The 13,386-nt window shown below is 50.1% G+C and overlaps 1 protein-coding gene across 1 annotated transcript in view; it reads right to left on the bottom strand.

The window, feature by feature from the left end:
- Positions 1-13,386, bottom strand: part of CNOT1 (CCR4-NOT transcription complex subunit 1) — a 1,017,784-nt gene that overhangs the window by 685,461 nt on the left and 318,937 nt on the right. The window contains 1 exon segment of the mRNA XM_030203593.1: positions 3,337-3,577. Coding sequence (XP_030059453.1) covers positions 3,337-3,577 — 241 coding nt within the window.

A 13,386-nucleotide genomic window follows, 5' to 3' on the forward strand; every position in this document is an offset into this window, starting at 1 on the left:
GTGCAGCAAGACTTGTAAGGTCTCCTCTACTGCCGCCCGTTTTACGGCAGTGCCGCATCGGGACTCCACAAACACGTCTCTCACCGGGGCACCGAATTCCACTTGGTAACCTTCGCTGATCAGGTCCAGGACTGATCTGAGATAATCTTGGTCCACTCCTCTAGAAAGAGGGAAAGACGTCCTCCTATTGCAGGCAAGGAGGAGTGGACCGGCGTCCCATCATTGTGGAGGACGCCCCTGAACTCCTGGCCTTGAACCGGCACCTGCGGAACGTTTGTCCGAGCAAAAGGAGTTCCTCTGCTGAAAACGGGCATGTTGAGAAAACCCAGCAGAGCACCCTGGGCGATGCCTGCGAGCTTCACAGAAGCAAGGTCTGGAAGAGGGGGGAAACACAGAACCCTTCAAAGAAGGCCTCGGCATATCCTCAGGTAACCACTGGGGTTTAGATTCCCCCAGGTCTTTCACAATCTTCTCCAATTCCTCTCCAAATAACAGGAGGCCCCGAAAGGGTAGCCTCACCAGCCTTTGCTTAGAAGCCATGTCAGCCACCCAATGCCACAGCCAAAGAAGGCGGCGGGTGGACACCGCCACAGACATCTGTTTTGCCGAAGCTCTAACCAGATCATAAAGGCCGTCAGCCAAAAATGACAGGGCCGACTCCATCCGTGGGGCAACCTCAGAAAGGGGGCACACACCATTGGCGGGCTGCTCCGCCGCCTGCTGTAGCCAGGAAAGACATGCCCGGGCTACATAGGAACTGCAAATAGATGCCCTCAAGGCAAGGCCCGCAATTTCAAAGAACCGCTTCAGCGCAGATTCCAGCCGCCGGTCCTGCACGTCTTTCAAAGCGACCTCTCTCTCTACTGGGAGAGTGGTCTTTTTTGTCACCGCCGTAACCAATGCATCCACTTTAGGCATCCCCAAAGGGGCCAAGTGCTCCTCACGCAGAGGGTAAAGCTGACCCATAGCCCTGGCTACTTTCAAAGGCCCATCGGGGTCAGACCATTGAGCAGAAATAAGCTCTTGGATGGAGTCATGCACCGGAAAGGCCCGAGAAGGCTTCTTAGTACTCGCCAGCCTAAGATTAACAGAGGAGGCCTCGCCTTCAGCAGGATCATCAATCGAGAAGCAGCTCGTTGCGGTGGAAAATCCGAACCCCATTGGGATCATCCAAATCCAGTGGCAAACAGGCACCCTCCTCTGGATCATCCGTCCCTGAGGGCCTGCCAGATCCCTCAAACTCCCCGCAGCCCGACCACGGGGGGGGGGGGGGGGGGGGGGGAGGATATGCGCCACTTTCAGACGGGGAATTTACCCATCTATGTTTATGTTTAGCGTGTTTCCAACGCTCGGGGGAGAAAATAACCTCTGAAGCCATCCCCAGGGCATCAACACCCGGAGGGAAGCCAGGATTCAACGCAGTGTCTGACACCTGCGGCAGAGCTCTTTTCAGCATGAAAGCCCTATGCATTAAAAGCACAAACTCAGGGGAGGAAAAACTCAACCTAACCCTCCACCTCCGAATTAGGAGAAACGGATGTTGGAGCTCCTCTGGCAGCCTCTAACCAAGCATCCCCCTGCACTCAGACTCCTCCGCAACCACGAGAGTCGAGACATGCGGCGCTTCCAAAATGGCGCCCGCTGCCAGCTCCATCGAGCGGGAAGAAACATCGCTCGCCATGCTCATACTAGCATGAACGTCCAAGGAGCACGTTTTACACAGCCCCGCTGCTGATCTGCGTTTACCACAAAGGGAGCAGCGCTTAACTCCTTCAGCAGCCATCGTCCGACAGGATGGAATATAACAATAAAATGGCGGCTTCGCGTCAAAACTTACCCCGATCGGAACGGCGTCCGCGGGACCTCCCCGGATGAACTGGGCACCACTCTCACCTCAGAGGACAGAGTCAACGAGCTCCGGTCAAGCTGCACAGAACCAGAATCACTGGAAAAAGCATCAGAACAGCCACGCAGTAAAAGCGCGCTTTTTTTTTTTTACCGCTGTGAAGAAGTTGGAGGCAGGCAGCAACAGAGGGACTCCAGGAGGCAGGGGGAATGGGTAAGGCAGGGAAAGGGCGAACCTATATGCCTTTAAAGTGGGCACCACCAGCCACAACACCCCTGCTCAACTGGCAAAGCACAGGAGCCACCCCAGGCAGTCTGAAATCCAGGAGCTGATCAAGCTACGTCCACACCTGCTGGGAGATAGAGAAATACTGAAGGCAGTTGGGGCTAGCCATCCAAGAGGCACTATGGTTGTTCAGTGTTCACTATCTCCACCTGCTGGTAGGCGGATACAACCCATCAGTTAATGGATTCATCTGCTGCTGCTGACAAGGAAAAAGAAGTCTTCCACCATGAGAATGCAAGATACTTCAGGTTCAAGTAGAATCTTAGTTCATGTGTTTCTGTATCTCACCTCAAGTTCCCATTCTAGGAGTCCACAATTCTGTGTCAAATATTAAGATCTCCAGAAAGGAAAGGTGAGAAAAAATACTGTACTCACTTATTACCCCTTAGCCATTTTCAGTATGATACTTGCTGAGTGTTGTTCATATAAGTTCCTCCACTAATCTGCTCCAACCCTGCTGAAAATTGTCTACTGCTGCCCATTTTTCTCAGTGTTTTCCATCTACTGAATAATGGATTCTAATTTATCTAAAATCACTTGAGCCCTATTCTAGTACCTGTTCCACTGCAGTGGTGACTTCTGCCATAATTTCCACCATACATATTGATCCCACTTTCAACAGTGACTGACTCCCCGCTCCTCTGTCTTTCATCAGGGGTTTTGCTACTATGAACAGAACAAGATTTTCCCTCAGAGGATGTCAGATGCATGCCAGGGAGAGACTGGGTGGCTAATGTGCATAATGTGAACTATTGCCTGCAACCTCTTATAGTATCATGTGATCCACCTGCACAGTGCCTTTTATAATGCAGAGCTCACAGCTCATTGGTCTCTCTCCATCTGCTAGTTGACCAACATTAGCACACCTGATCTGGTAAGATGAAAGAAAACTGACCTGTTACCTGGGTTTCTGAAGGAAAGTCATATGGAGTAAGATTTGTTTAAAATGATGTGTAATACTGTAGCTACATTGTAGCTACATTGTTATATTTGAATTTAAGAATACAAACTGTGTTAAAATGATTGCAAGCAGTTTTCCCATTGACAAAATAATTCTGTATAAGGGTTAAAAAAATATTTTTCACCATAAATTATATAATTGTCAAACCACTAAGCTAACTCTCATGCTACAAAAACACTTCTATATACAGTAGCTCTGAAACAAGAAACGAAGGTAGGTGGCTGCATACAGCATTAACATTTACCTGTCCATGCCATGCGTAGTGCAAAATGATAGCAGAATTGGGATGGTTGCCAAGGAAGATCGGCATCAGCGTGGAGATAAGTTCATGGCGTAAAGTGTGCCAGGATGTGTTGATCTGCAATAAAGCTAATACCAGCATATCTGGGCAGTGCTTGATGGGGAAACTGAAGAGCTGTTTCACCTGCTCATACTGTCCTACTTCTGCCAGCCGCAACAGGGACTCAATCAGATCCAAACTTTTCCTACATAAGAAAAGTTATGCAAACATACATTAACTGTAAAGCAATAGTTGTGGTAAAATTCAGGTCTAACAGAAAAAAAGATTACTAGTCAGCACAACCTAACTATAGTAATAACGATGCATACGTAAGTATATGACAGGGTAAGAAAAGCTAATTTGCTTAAACCTGTAAAGCAGTTCTCCATATTCTGAGGCATGGAACATCCCACACAGCTAGCACGGGGACCCCTCAAATACAAGGCTAAGTGTCAACTCTCTTGGTAGGGGTGGATGTGTGTGATTTATTCTTCTGTCTACAGAGAACCGCATTACAAGCGAGCAACTTCTGCTTTCTCCATTAGCAAGCAGGATGAAATCAAATGAGTGGGGAATTTTCATAGCTAAGGGTTGCCACAGACTCTGGATTTCACAATCTGGGGAGCAAATAAGGTGGGATGTCTCACAAGCTGAATGGCCCGAGTCCACTGGGAACAATCTTCAATGGAGTGCTGATTCATAACAAAAGATGCTTAGGGTGTTTTAAGGAAAAATTACAATACAATACAATTTATATTCTGCTATTTTCCCACCAGGGATCTATGCGGATCACAATAAAAGAGAAAACTAGCCGTTCCCTAGGAGAAAAGATTACACTATATTCATAATATAAAGGTTATCAATAGAAATCAAACAAAATAAAACATGGAAAAGAAAATACGATACCACCTTTTTTATTGGACATAACTTAATACATTTCTTGATTAGCTTTCGAAGGTTGCCCTTCTTCGTCAGATTTTCCAATCTGACGAAGAAGGGCAACCTTCGAAAGCTAATCAAGAAATGTATTAAGTTATGTCCAATAAAAAGGTATCATCGTATTTTCTTTTCCATGTTTTATTTGTTTGATTTCTATTGATAACCTTAAGAGTGGACTACCACACTCCTCTACATAATATAAAGAAAACCTTCAAACTATTTGCTCTTAAACACTATGTAAAAGGTTGAAAATAAAAGAGCCTTCAACAGTTTGCAAAATTTCAGATAGGATTCTATCACTCTAACCTCCAATGGAAGAGTATTCCAACATGGACAGCACGGTATACAAAACTAGTATCCTAAGTCTTAAATCTAACATTTGGAAATTTCAATAAACTGTTGTCTTTAGATCTAAAAGAATAAGCTGAAAAGAGAACTCTTATGTTGTGCCTCATAAGCTCCTATGCTTAGCAACCAAGCCAGTATTCGATAAAGTAGTGAAAGTGACTTCCAGAGAAAAATACTCCAGCCTCTAGACAGAAAAAGAACTATGAAATAAAGGGCAAAACTCGTGCCTTAGAAATAACAGTGCCAAAACAATACAAACACCCAGAATTGCATAAAACCTGGAAAAAACCTAAACCATCACAGGACGGGCTGGCTCTGGACTGATCCTTTGGAATCAGGTAATTAATTTTTCCTTCCATTACATCCCAAGGATCAGTCCAGACAAATGGGATGATCAAAAGCAATCCTTAAGAAGGGAGAAACTGTGATATCCCTGCAACAAGAACCATGGCCACAAAGGAAGCATCTGCTCGAGCAGACACATCCAAATGGTAGCACTTAAAAGGAATGAGAAGACCACGTCGCTGACCAACAGATCTCTGCCAACAAAATTGCAATAGACTTTGACAAAGACCTGGTAGAATGAGCCTTGACGTGCATGGGAGCAGATCTACCCTTCAGAATGTAAGACGAAGAAATAGCTTCCTTAAGCCATTGAGCCACTATCGCTTTGGAGGCTGGCAAACCCTTCCAGGGTCCTGCAAAGATGACAATGACCAGACCACCTGAAATCACTGGTAGCAGTAAGATAGCGCATACAGAAGCGCTTCGCATCCAGTCGCAGGGAAGCTTATTCTGCAGAATAGACCTCCCTGGAAAAAGAAGGAACAAAATCTATTGGACTTGAAAGAGATACAATCTTTGGCAAAAAGGACAGAACTGTCCATATGGAAACTCCTGAGACAGAAAAGCGGGATCCCTGCTAGAGAGAGCTTGAAGGTATGAAATTCTCCGTGCCTACGAAATGGAAACTAGAAATACTGCCTTTAAAGATCTTTGATAGTTGCCGAACGAAAGGACTCAAAGGGGGCAGATTGAAGAACCTTAAGAACCACTTGAAGACCCAGAGGACAAACATTGTGGAGAGCGGGACGAAGATGAGACCCCCTTCAGGAATTAGCACTATATCAAGGCAAGCAGCCACTGTGGCATTCTGTATCTTGCTCTATGACATGCCAATGCTGCCACCTGAACCTTGAATGAATTGAGTTGAGCCTTTTTTTAATCCCTCCTGAAGGAATAATTAAATCTAAGGCAAGGAAGCACAAAATTTATTTGTTGCATTTGTATCCCACATTTTCCCACCTATTTGCAGGCTCAATGTGGCTTACAATGTTCTGTCATGGCTTTCGCCGTTCCAGAGTAGAAGATGCAATTGGTGTTACATAAAAAACATGGATGATATAATTGAATTAAGCAAACAAACATAGTAAGAAAACATTCGGAAATAGGTAGAGTGGTAATGTGTCACGCATTCAGTTACTGATCATTGTGGTATGCCTTGTCAAAGAGATAGGTCTTCAGAGGATTTACGAAAGTTAATTTGTTCGTTAATAGATTTTAAGTTAAGTGGCAAAGCATGCCACAATTGCGTGCTCATGTAGGAAAAGCTGGACGCGTGTATTAGTCTGTATTTTAGTCCTCTGCAGTTGGGGAAGGGAAGATTAAGGAATGTGTGGGCTGATTTTTTGGCATTCCTGGGTGGTAAGTCAACAAGGTCTGACATGTAGGCCGGGGCAGCTCCATGAATGATTTTATGAACTAGAGTGCAGACCTTGAATGTGATACGTTCTATGATAGGAAGCCAGTGTAGTTTTTCTCTTAGGGGTTTTGCACTTTCGTATTTTGTTTTTCTAAATATGAGTCTGGCTGCAGTGTTCTGGGCTGTTTGAAGTTTCTTGATGATTTGCTGTTACAGCCAGCATAGAGTGCTTTGCAGTAATCTAGATGACTCAAAACCATTCATTGTACCAGGTTGTAGAAGATCTCCTTGGGAAGAAAGGTTTTACTCTTTTTAGTTGCCACACTGAATGGAACATCTTTTTAGTTGTTTTCTTCACATGACTTTCAAGGGTAAGATTTCAATCGATGGTAACTCCAAGAATTTTCAGTGTGTCTGAGACGGGAAGGGAAAAGTTAGGTGTGGTTATAGAGCGAATGCTACATACCTGTAGAAGGTATTCTCCGAGGACAGCAGGCTGATTGTTCTCACTGATGGGTGACGTCCTCGGCAGCCCCTCCAATCGGAATCTTCCTAGCAAAGTCCTTTGCTAGTCCTCGCGCGCCCGCGCGCACCGCGCATGCGCGGCCGTCTTCCCGCCCGAAACCGGCTCGAGCCGGCCAGTCCAGTATGTAGCAAGACAATACACTTCAAGGGAAGACACAACTCCAAAGGGGAGGCGGGCGGGTTTGTGAGAACAATCAGCCTGCTGTCCTCGGAGAATACCTTCTACAGGTATGTAGCATTCGCTTTCTCCGAGGACAAGCAGGCTGCTTGTTCTCACTGATGGGGTATCCCTAGCCCCCAGGCTCACTCAAAACAACAACCAAGGTCAATTGGGCCTAGCAACAGCGAGGACATAACTGAGATTGACCTAAAAAATTTACCAACTAACTGAGAGTGCAGCCTGGAACAGAACAAACAGGGCCCTCGGGGGGTGGAGTTGGATCCTAAAGCCCAAACAGGTTCTGAAGAACTGACTGCCCGAACCGACTGTCGCGTCGGGTATCCTGCTGCAGGCAGTAATGAGATGTGAATGTGTGGACAGATGACCACGTCGCAGCTTTGCAAATTTCTTCCATGGTGGCTGACTTCAAGTGGGCTACCGACGCAGCCATGGCTCTAACATTATGAGCCGTGACATGACCCTCAAGAGCCAGCCCAGCCTGGGCGTAAGTGAAGGAAATGCAATCTGCTAGCCAATTGGATATGGTGCGTTTCCCTACAGCCACTCCCCTCTTGTTGGGATCAAAAGAAACAAACAATTGGGCGGACTGTCTGTGGGGCTGTGTCCGCTCCAGATAGAAGGCCAATGCTCTCTTGCAGTCCAATGTGTGCAGCTGACGTTCAGCAGGGCAGGAATGAGGACGGGGAAAAAATGTTGGCAAGACAATTGACTGGTTCAGATGGAACTCCGACACAACCTTCGGCAGAAACTTAGGGTGAGTGCGGAGGACTACTCTGTTATGATGAAATTTGGTGTAAGGGGCCTGGGCTACCAGGGCCTGAAGCTCACTGACTCTACGAGCTGAAGTAACTGCCACCAAGAAAATGACCTTCCAGGTCAAGTACTTCAGATGGCAGGAATTCAGTGGCTCAAAAGGAGGTTTCATCAGCTGGGTGAGAACGACATTGAGATCCCATGACACTGTAGGAGGCTTGACAGGGGGCTTTGACAAAAGCAAACCTCTCATGAAGCGAACAACTAAAGGCTGTCCTGAGATCGGCTTACCTTCCACACGGTAATGGTATGCACTGATTGCACTAAGGTGAACCCTTACAGAGTTGGTCTTGAGACCAGACTCAGACAAGTGCAGAAGGTATTCAAGCAGGGTCTGTGTAGGACAAGAGCGAGGATCTAGGGCCTTGCTGTCACACCAGACGGCAAACCTCCTCCATTGAAAGAAGTAACTCCTCTTAGTGGAATCTTTCCTGGAAGCAAGCAAGATGCGGGAGACACCCTCTGACAGACCCAAAGAGGCAAAGTCTACGCCCTCAACATCCAGGCCGTGAGAGCCAGAGACTGGAGGTTGGGATGCAGAAGCGCCCCTTCGTCCTGTGTGATGAGGGTCGGGAAACACTCCAATCTCCACGGTTCTTCGGAGGACAACTCCAGAAGAAGGGGGAACCAGATCTGACGCGGCCAAAAGGGAGCAATCAGAATCATGGTGCCTCGGTCTTGCTTGAGTTTCAACAAAGTCTTCCCCACCAGAGGTATGGGAGGATAAGCATACAGCAGACCCTCCCCCCAGTCCAGGAGGAAGGCATCCGATGCCAGCCTGCCGTGGGCCTGAAGCCTGGAACAGAACTGAGGGACTTTGTGGTTCACTCGAGATGCGAAGAGATCCACCAGGGGGGTGCCCCACGCCTGGAAGATCTGTCGCACTACTTTGGAACTGAGCGACCATTCGTGAGGTTGCATGATCCTGCTCAATCTGTCGGCCAGACTGTTGTTTACGCCTGCCAGATATGTGGCTTGGAGCACCATGCCGAGACGGCGAGCCCAGAGCCACATGCTGACGGCTTCCTGACACAGGGGGCGAGATCCGGTGCCCCCCTGCTTGTTGACATAGTACATGGCAACCTGGTTGTCTGTCTGAATTTGGATAATTTGGTGGGACAGCCGATCTCTGAAAGCCTTCAGAGCGTTCCAGATCGCTCGTAACTCCAGAAGATTGATCTGCAGATCGCGTTCCTGGAGGGACCAGCTTCCTTGGGTGTGAAGCCCATCGACATGAGCTCCCCATCCCAGGAGAGACGCATCCGTGGTCAGCACTTTTTGTGGCTGAGGAATTTGGAAAGGACCAGATTGTCCACCAATACAGGGATTCGAGAAAACTCGTGGACAGGTGGATCACGTCTTCTAGACCCCCAGCAGCCTGATACCACTGAGAGGCTAGGGTCCATTGAGCAGATCTCATGTGAAGACGGGCCATGGGAGTCACATGAACTGTGGAAGCCATGTGGCCCAGCAATCTCAACATCTGCCGAGCTGTGATCTGCTGGGACGCTCGCACCCGCGAGACGAGGGACAACAGGTTGTTGGCTCTCGCCTCTGGGAGATAGGCGCGAGCCGTCCGGGAATCCAGCAGAGCTCCTATGAATTCGAGTTTCTGCACTGGGAGAAGATGGGACTTTGGGTAATTTATCACAAACCCCAGTAGCTCCAGGAGGCGAATAGTCATCTGCATGGACTGCAGGGCTCCTGCCTCGGATGTGTTCTTCACCAGCCAATCGTCGAGATATGGGAACACATGCACCCCCAGCCTGCGAAGTGCCGCTGCTACTACAGCCAGGCACTTTGTGAACACCCTGGGCGCAGAGGCGAGCCCAAAGGGTAGCACACAGTACTGGAAGTGGCGTGTGCCCAGCTGAAATCGCAGATACTGTCTGTGAGCTGGCAGTATCGGGATGTGAGTGTAGGCATCCTTCAAGTCCAGAGAGCATAGCCAATCGTTTTGCTGAATCATGGGGAGGAGGGTGCCCAGGGAAAGCATCCTGAACTTTTCTTTTACGAGATAGTTGTTCAGGGCCCTTAGGTCTAGGATGGGACGCATCCCCCCTGTTTTCTTTTCCACAAGGAAGTACCTGGAATAGAATCCCAGCCCTTCCTGCCCGGATGGCACGGGCTCGACCGCATTGGCGCTGAGAAGGGCGGAGAGTTCCTCTGCAAGTACCTGCTTGTGCTGGAAGCTGTACGACTGAGCTCCCGGTGGACAATTTGGAGGTTTTGAGGCCAAATTGAGGGTGTATCCTTGCCGGACTATTTGCAGAACCCACTGATCGGAGGTTATGAGAGGCCACCTTTGGTGAAAAGCTATCAACCTCCCCCCGACCGGCAGGTCGCCCGGCACTGACACTGGGATGTCGGCTATGCTCTGCTGGAGCCAGTCAAAAGCTCGCCCCTTGCTTTTGCTGGGGAGCCGCGGGGCCTTGCTGAGGCGCACGCTGCTGACGAGAGCGAGCGCGCTGGGGCTTAGCCTGGGCCGCAGGCTGTCGGGAAGGAGGATTGTACCTACGCTTACCAGAAGCATAGGGACCAGTCTTCCTTCCCCCGAAAAATCTTCTACCTGTAGAGGTAGATGCTGAAGGCTGCCGGCGGGAGAACTTGTCGAATGCGGTGTCCCGCTGGTGGAGAGACTCTACCACCTGCTCGACTTTTTCCCCAAAAATGTTGTCCGCACGGCAAGGCGAGTCCGCAATCCGCTGCTGGAGTCTATTCTCCAGGTCGGCGGCACGCAGCCATGAGAGCCTGCGCATCACCACACCTTGAGCAGCGGCCCTGGACGCAACATCAAAAGTGTCATAAACTCCTCTGGCCAGGAATTTTCTGCACGCCTTCAGCTGCCTGACCACCTCCTGAAAAGGCTTGGCTTACTCAGGGGGAAGAGCATCAACCAAGCCCGCCAACTGCCGCACATTGTTCCGCATGTGTATGCTCGTGTAGAGCTGGTAAGACTGGATCTTGGCCACGAGCATAGAAGAATGGTAGGCCTTCCTCCCAAAGGAGTCTAAGGTTCTAGGGTCTTTGCCCGGGGGCGCCGAAGCATGCTCCCTAGAACTCTTAGCCTTCTTTAGGGCCAGATCCACAACTCCAGAGTCATGAGGCAACTGAGTGCGCATCAGCTCTGGGTCCCCATGGATCCGGTACTGGGACTCGATCTTCTTGGGAATGTGGGGATTACTTAATGGCTTGGTCCAGTTCGCAAGCAATGTCTTTTTCAGGACATGGTGCAAGGGAACAGTGGACGCTTCCTTAGGTGGAGAAGGATAGTCCAGGAGCTCAAACATTTCAGCCCTGGGCTCGTCCTCCACAACCACCGGGAAGGGGATGGCCGTAGACATCTCCCGGACAAAGGAAGCAAAAGACAGACTCTCGGGAGGAGAAAGCTGCCTTTCAGGAGAGGGAGTGGGATCAGAAGGAAGACCCTCAGACTCCTCGTCAGAGAAATATCTGGGATCTTCTTCTTCTTCCCACGAGGCCTCACCCTCGGTGTCAGACACAAGTTCACGGACCTGCGTCTGCAACCGCGCCCGGCTCGACTCCGTGGAGCCACGTCCACGATGGGGGCGTCGAGAGGTAGACTCCCTCGCCCGCATCGGCGAAGCTCCCTCCGCCGACGTAGTCGGGGAGCCCTCCTGGGAGGTGGCCGCAGTCGGCACCGCACGCGGTACCGACGTCGGGGACCTCACCCCGGGCGATGGGCCAGCCGGCGCCATGCTCGACGGTACCGGAGGCGCAAGCACCGCCGGTACCGGAGGGGTAGGGCGCAACAGCTCTCCCAGAATCTCTGGGAGAACGGCCCGGAGGCTCTCGTTCAGAGCGGCTGCAGAGAAAGGCATGGAGGTCGATGCAGGCGTCGACGTCAGAACCTGTTCCGGGCGTGGAGGCTGTTCCGGGCTGTCCAGAGTGGAGCGCATCGACACCTCTTGAACAGAGGGTGAGCGGTCCTCTCGGTGCCGACGCGGGAAGGGGACCGGTGTCGATGCTTCTTCGACTTCTTCCGAAGCACGTCACCGGAGCTTCCCGGCACCGACGAGGAGGACGTAGAATCCATCCGTCGCTTCCTCGGGGCCGAGACCGAAGAGGGTCGATCTCGGGGGGGCTGTACCGCAGGAGCCCTCAGGGTAGGAGGAGACCCACCCGAGGGCTCACCGCCACCAGCAGTGGAAAGGACAGCCCTCACCTGCACTCCACTCGATGCACCACCGTCCGACGACATCAGGAGACGAGGTCCCGGTACCACCGACGTCGATGCAGCTATCCGATGTCTCGGTGCCGATGCAGAGGGCCGATGCCTCGATGCACTCGATGCACTGGCAGCCAAGGATGAAGGTCTGGACGCTGATGACGTCGATGCACACGATGACCCCGGTGCCGATGCCGACGATGCGCCCGAGAACAAAACGTTCCACTGGGCCAATCTCGCTACTTGAGTCCGCCTTTGTAACAGGGAACACAGACTACAGTTCTGGGGACGGTGCTCGGCCCCCAGACACTGAAGACACGAAGAGTGCCTATCAGTGAGCGAGATTACCCGGGCGCACTGGGTACACTTCTTGAAGCCGCTGGAAGGCTTCGATGTCATGGGCGGAAAAATCACGCCGGCGAAGTCAAAATCCGAAATGACGAATTTGGAGCACCAAAACTTTAAGGGAGAAAAAATCTCGACCGAGGCCGAAAAGAGGCCTACCCCGACGACGAAAGAAAACTTACCGGGGCAAAACTGGAAATACGGGAAGGGGAAAATGAAACCCAAGGGGGTTTTCGGAGCACTTCCCGACAGATATAGAAACTTTTCCGAAGAAAAACACGTCAATAAAACACGGACGCGCGAGGTCGACTCTCCGGGGCTCGACACGACAAAAAACACAGCCGTACCGAGTGCGGACGAAAGAAGACTGGCCGGCTCGAGCCGGTTTCGGGCGGGAAGAAGGCCGCGCGGGCGCGCGAGGACTAGCAAAGGACTTTGCTAGGAAGATTCCGATTGGAGGGGCTGCCGAGGACGTCACCCATCAGTGAGAACAAGCAGCCTGCTTGTCCTCGGAGAATGGTAAATTTACTTGTGTTATATTGTGGAGTGACTATAAGACAGTGTGTTTTTTCTGCGTTGTTTCAATTAAAATACATCCGTCCACGAGTGCATGATTTGGAAACTTTGGTTGATGTCATTGGTGATTTCATTTAAATCATGTTTGAACTGGATATAAATCGTGACGTCATCTGCATATATGTTTGGATTGAGGTCCTGGTTGGATAGTAACTTGGCTAAGGGCGTCATCATTAAGTTGAAGAGGGCTGGTGAGAGGGAAGATCCTTAAGGGACTCCACATTCAGGTATCCAAGGAGCTGACGTATTCGAGTTGGCTATCACTTGGTAAGATCTTGTGGTCAGGAATCCTCTAAACCAACTAACGTTACCTCCGACTCCAAAGTATTCTAGGATTTGTAGTTAAATGGAGAAACATTCTGTGCAGACAAGCTCTCAAAACTTCTCTAGCATAAG

Source organism: Microcaecilia unicolor, chromosome 5 (genome assembly GCF_901765095.1).
Source record: "Microcaecilia unicolor chromosome 5, aMicUni1.1, whole genome shotgun sequence".
Taxonomy (NCBI): Eukaryota; Metazoa; Chordata; class Amphibia; order Gymnophiona; family Siphonopidae; genus Microcaecilia; species Microcaecilia unicolor.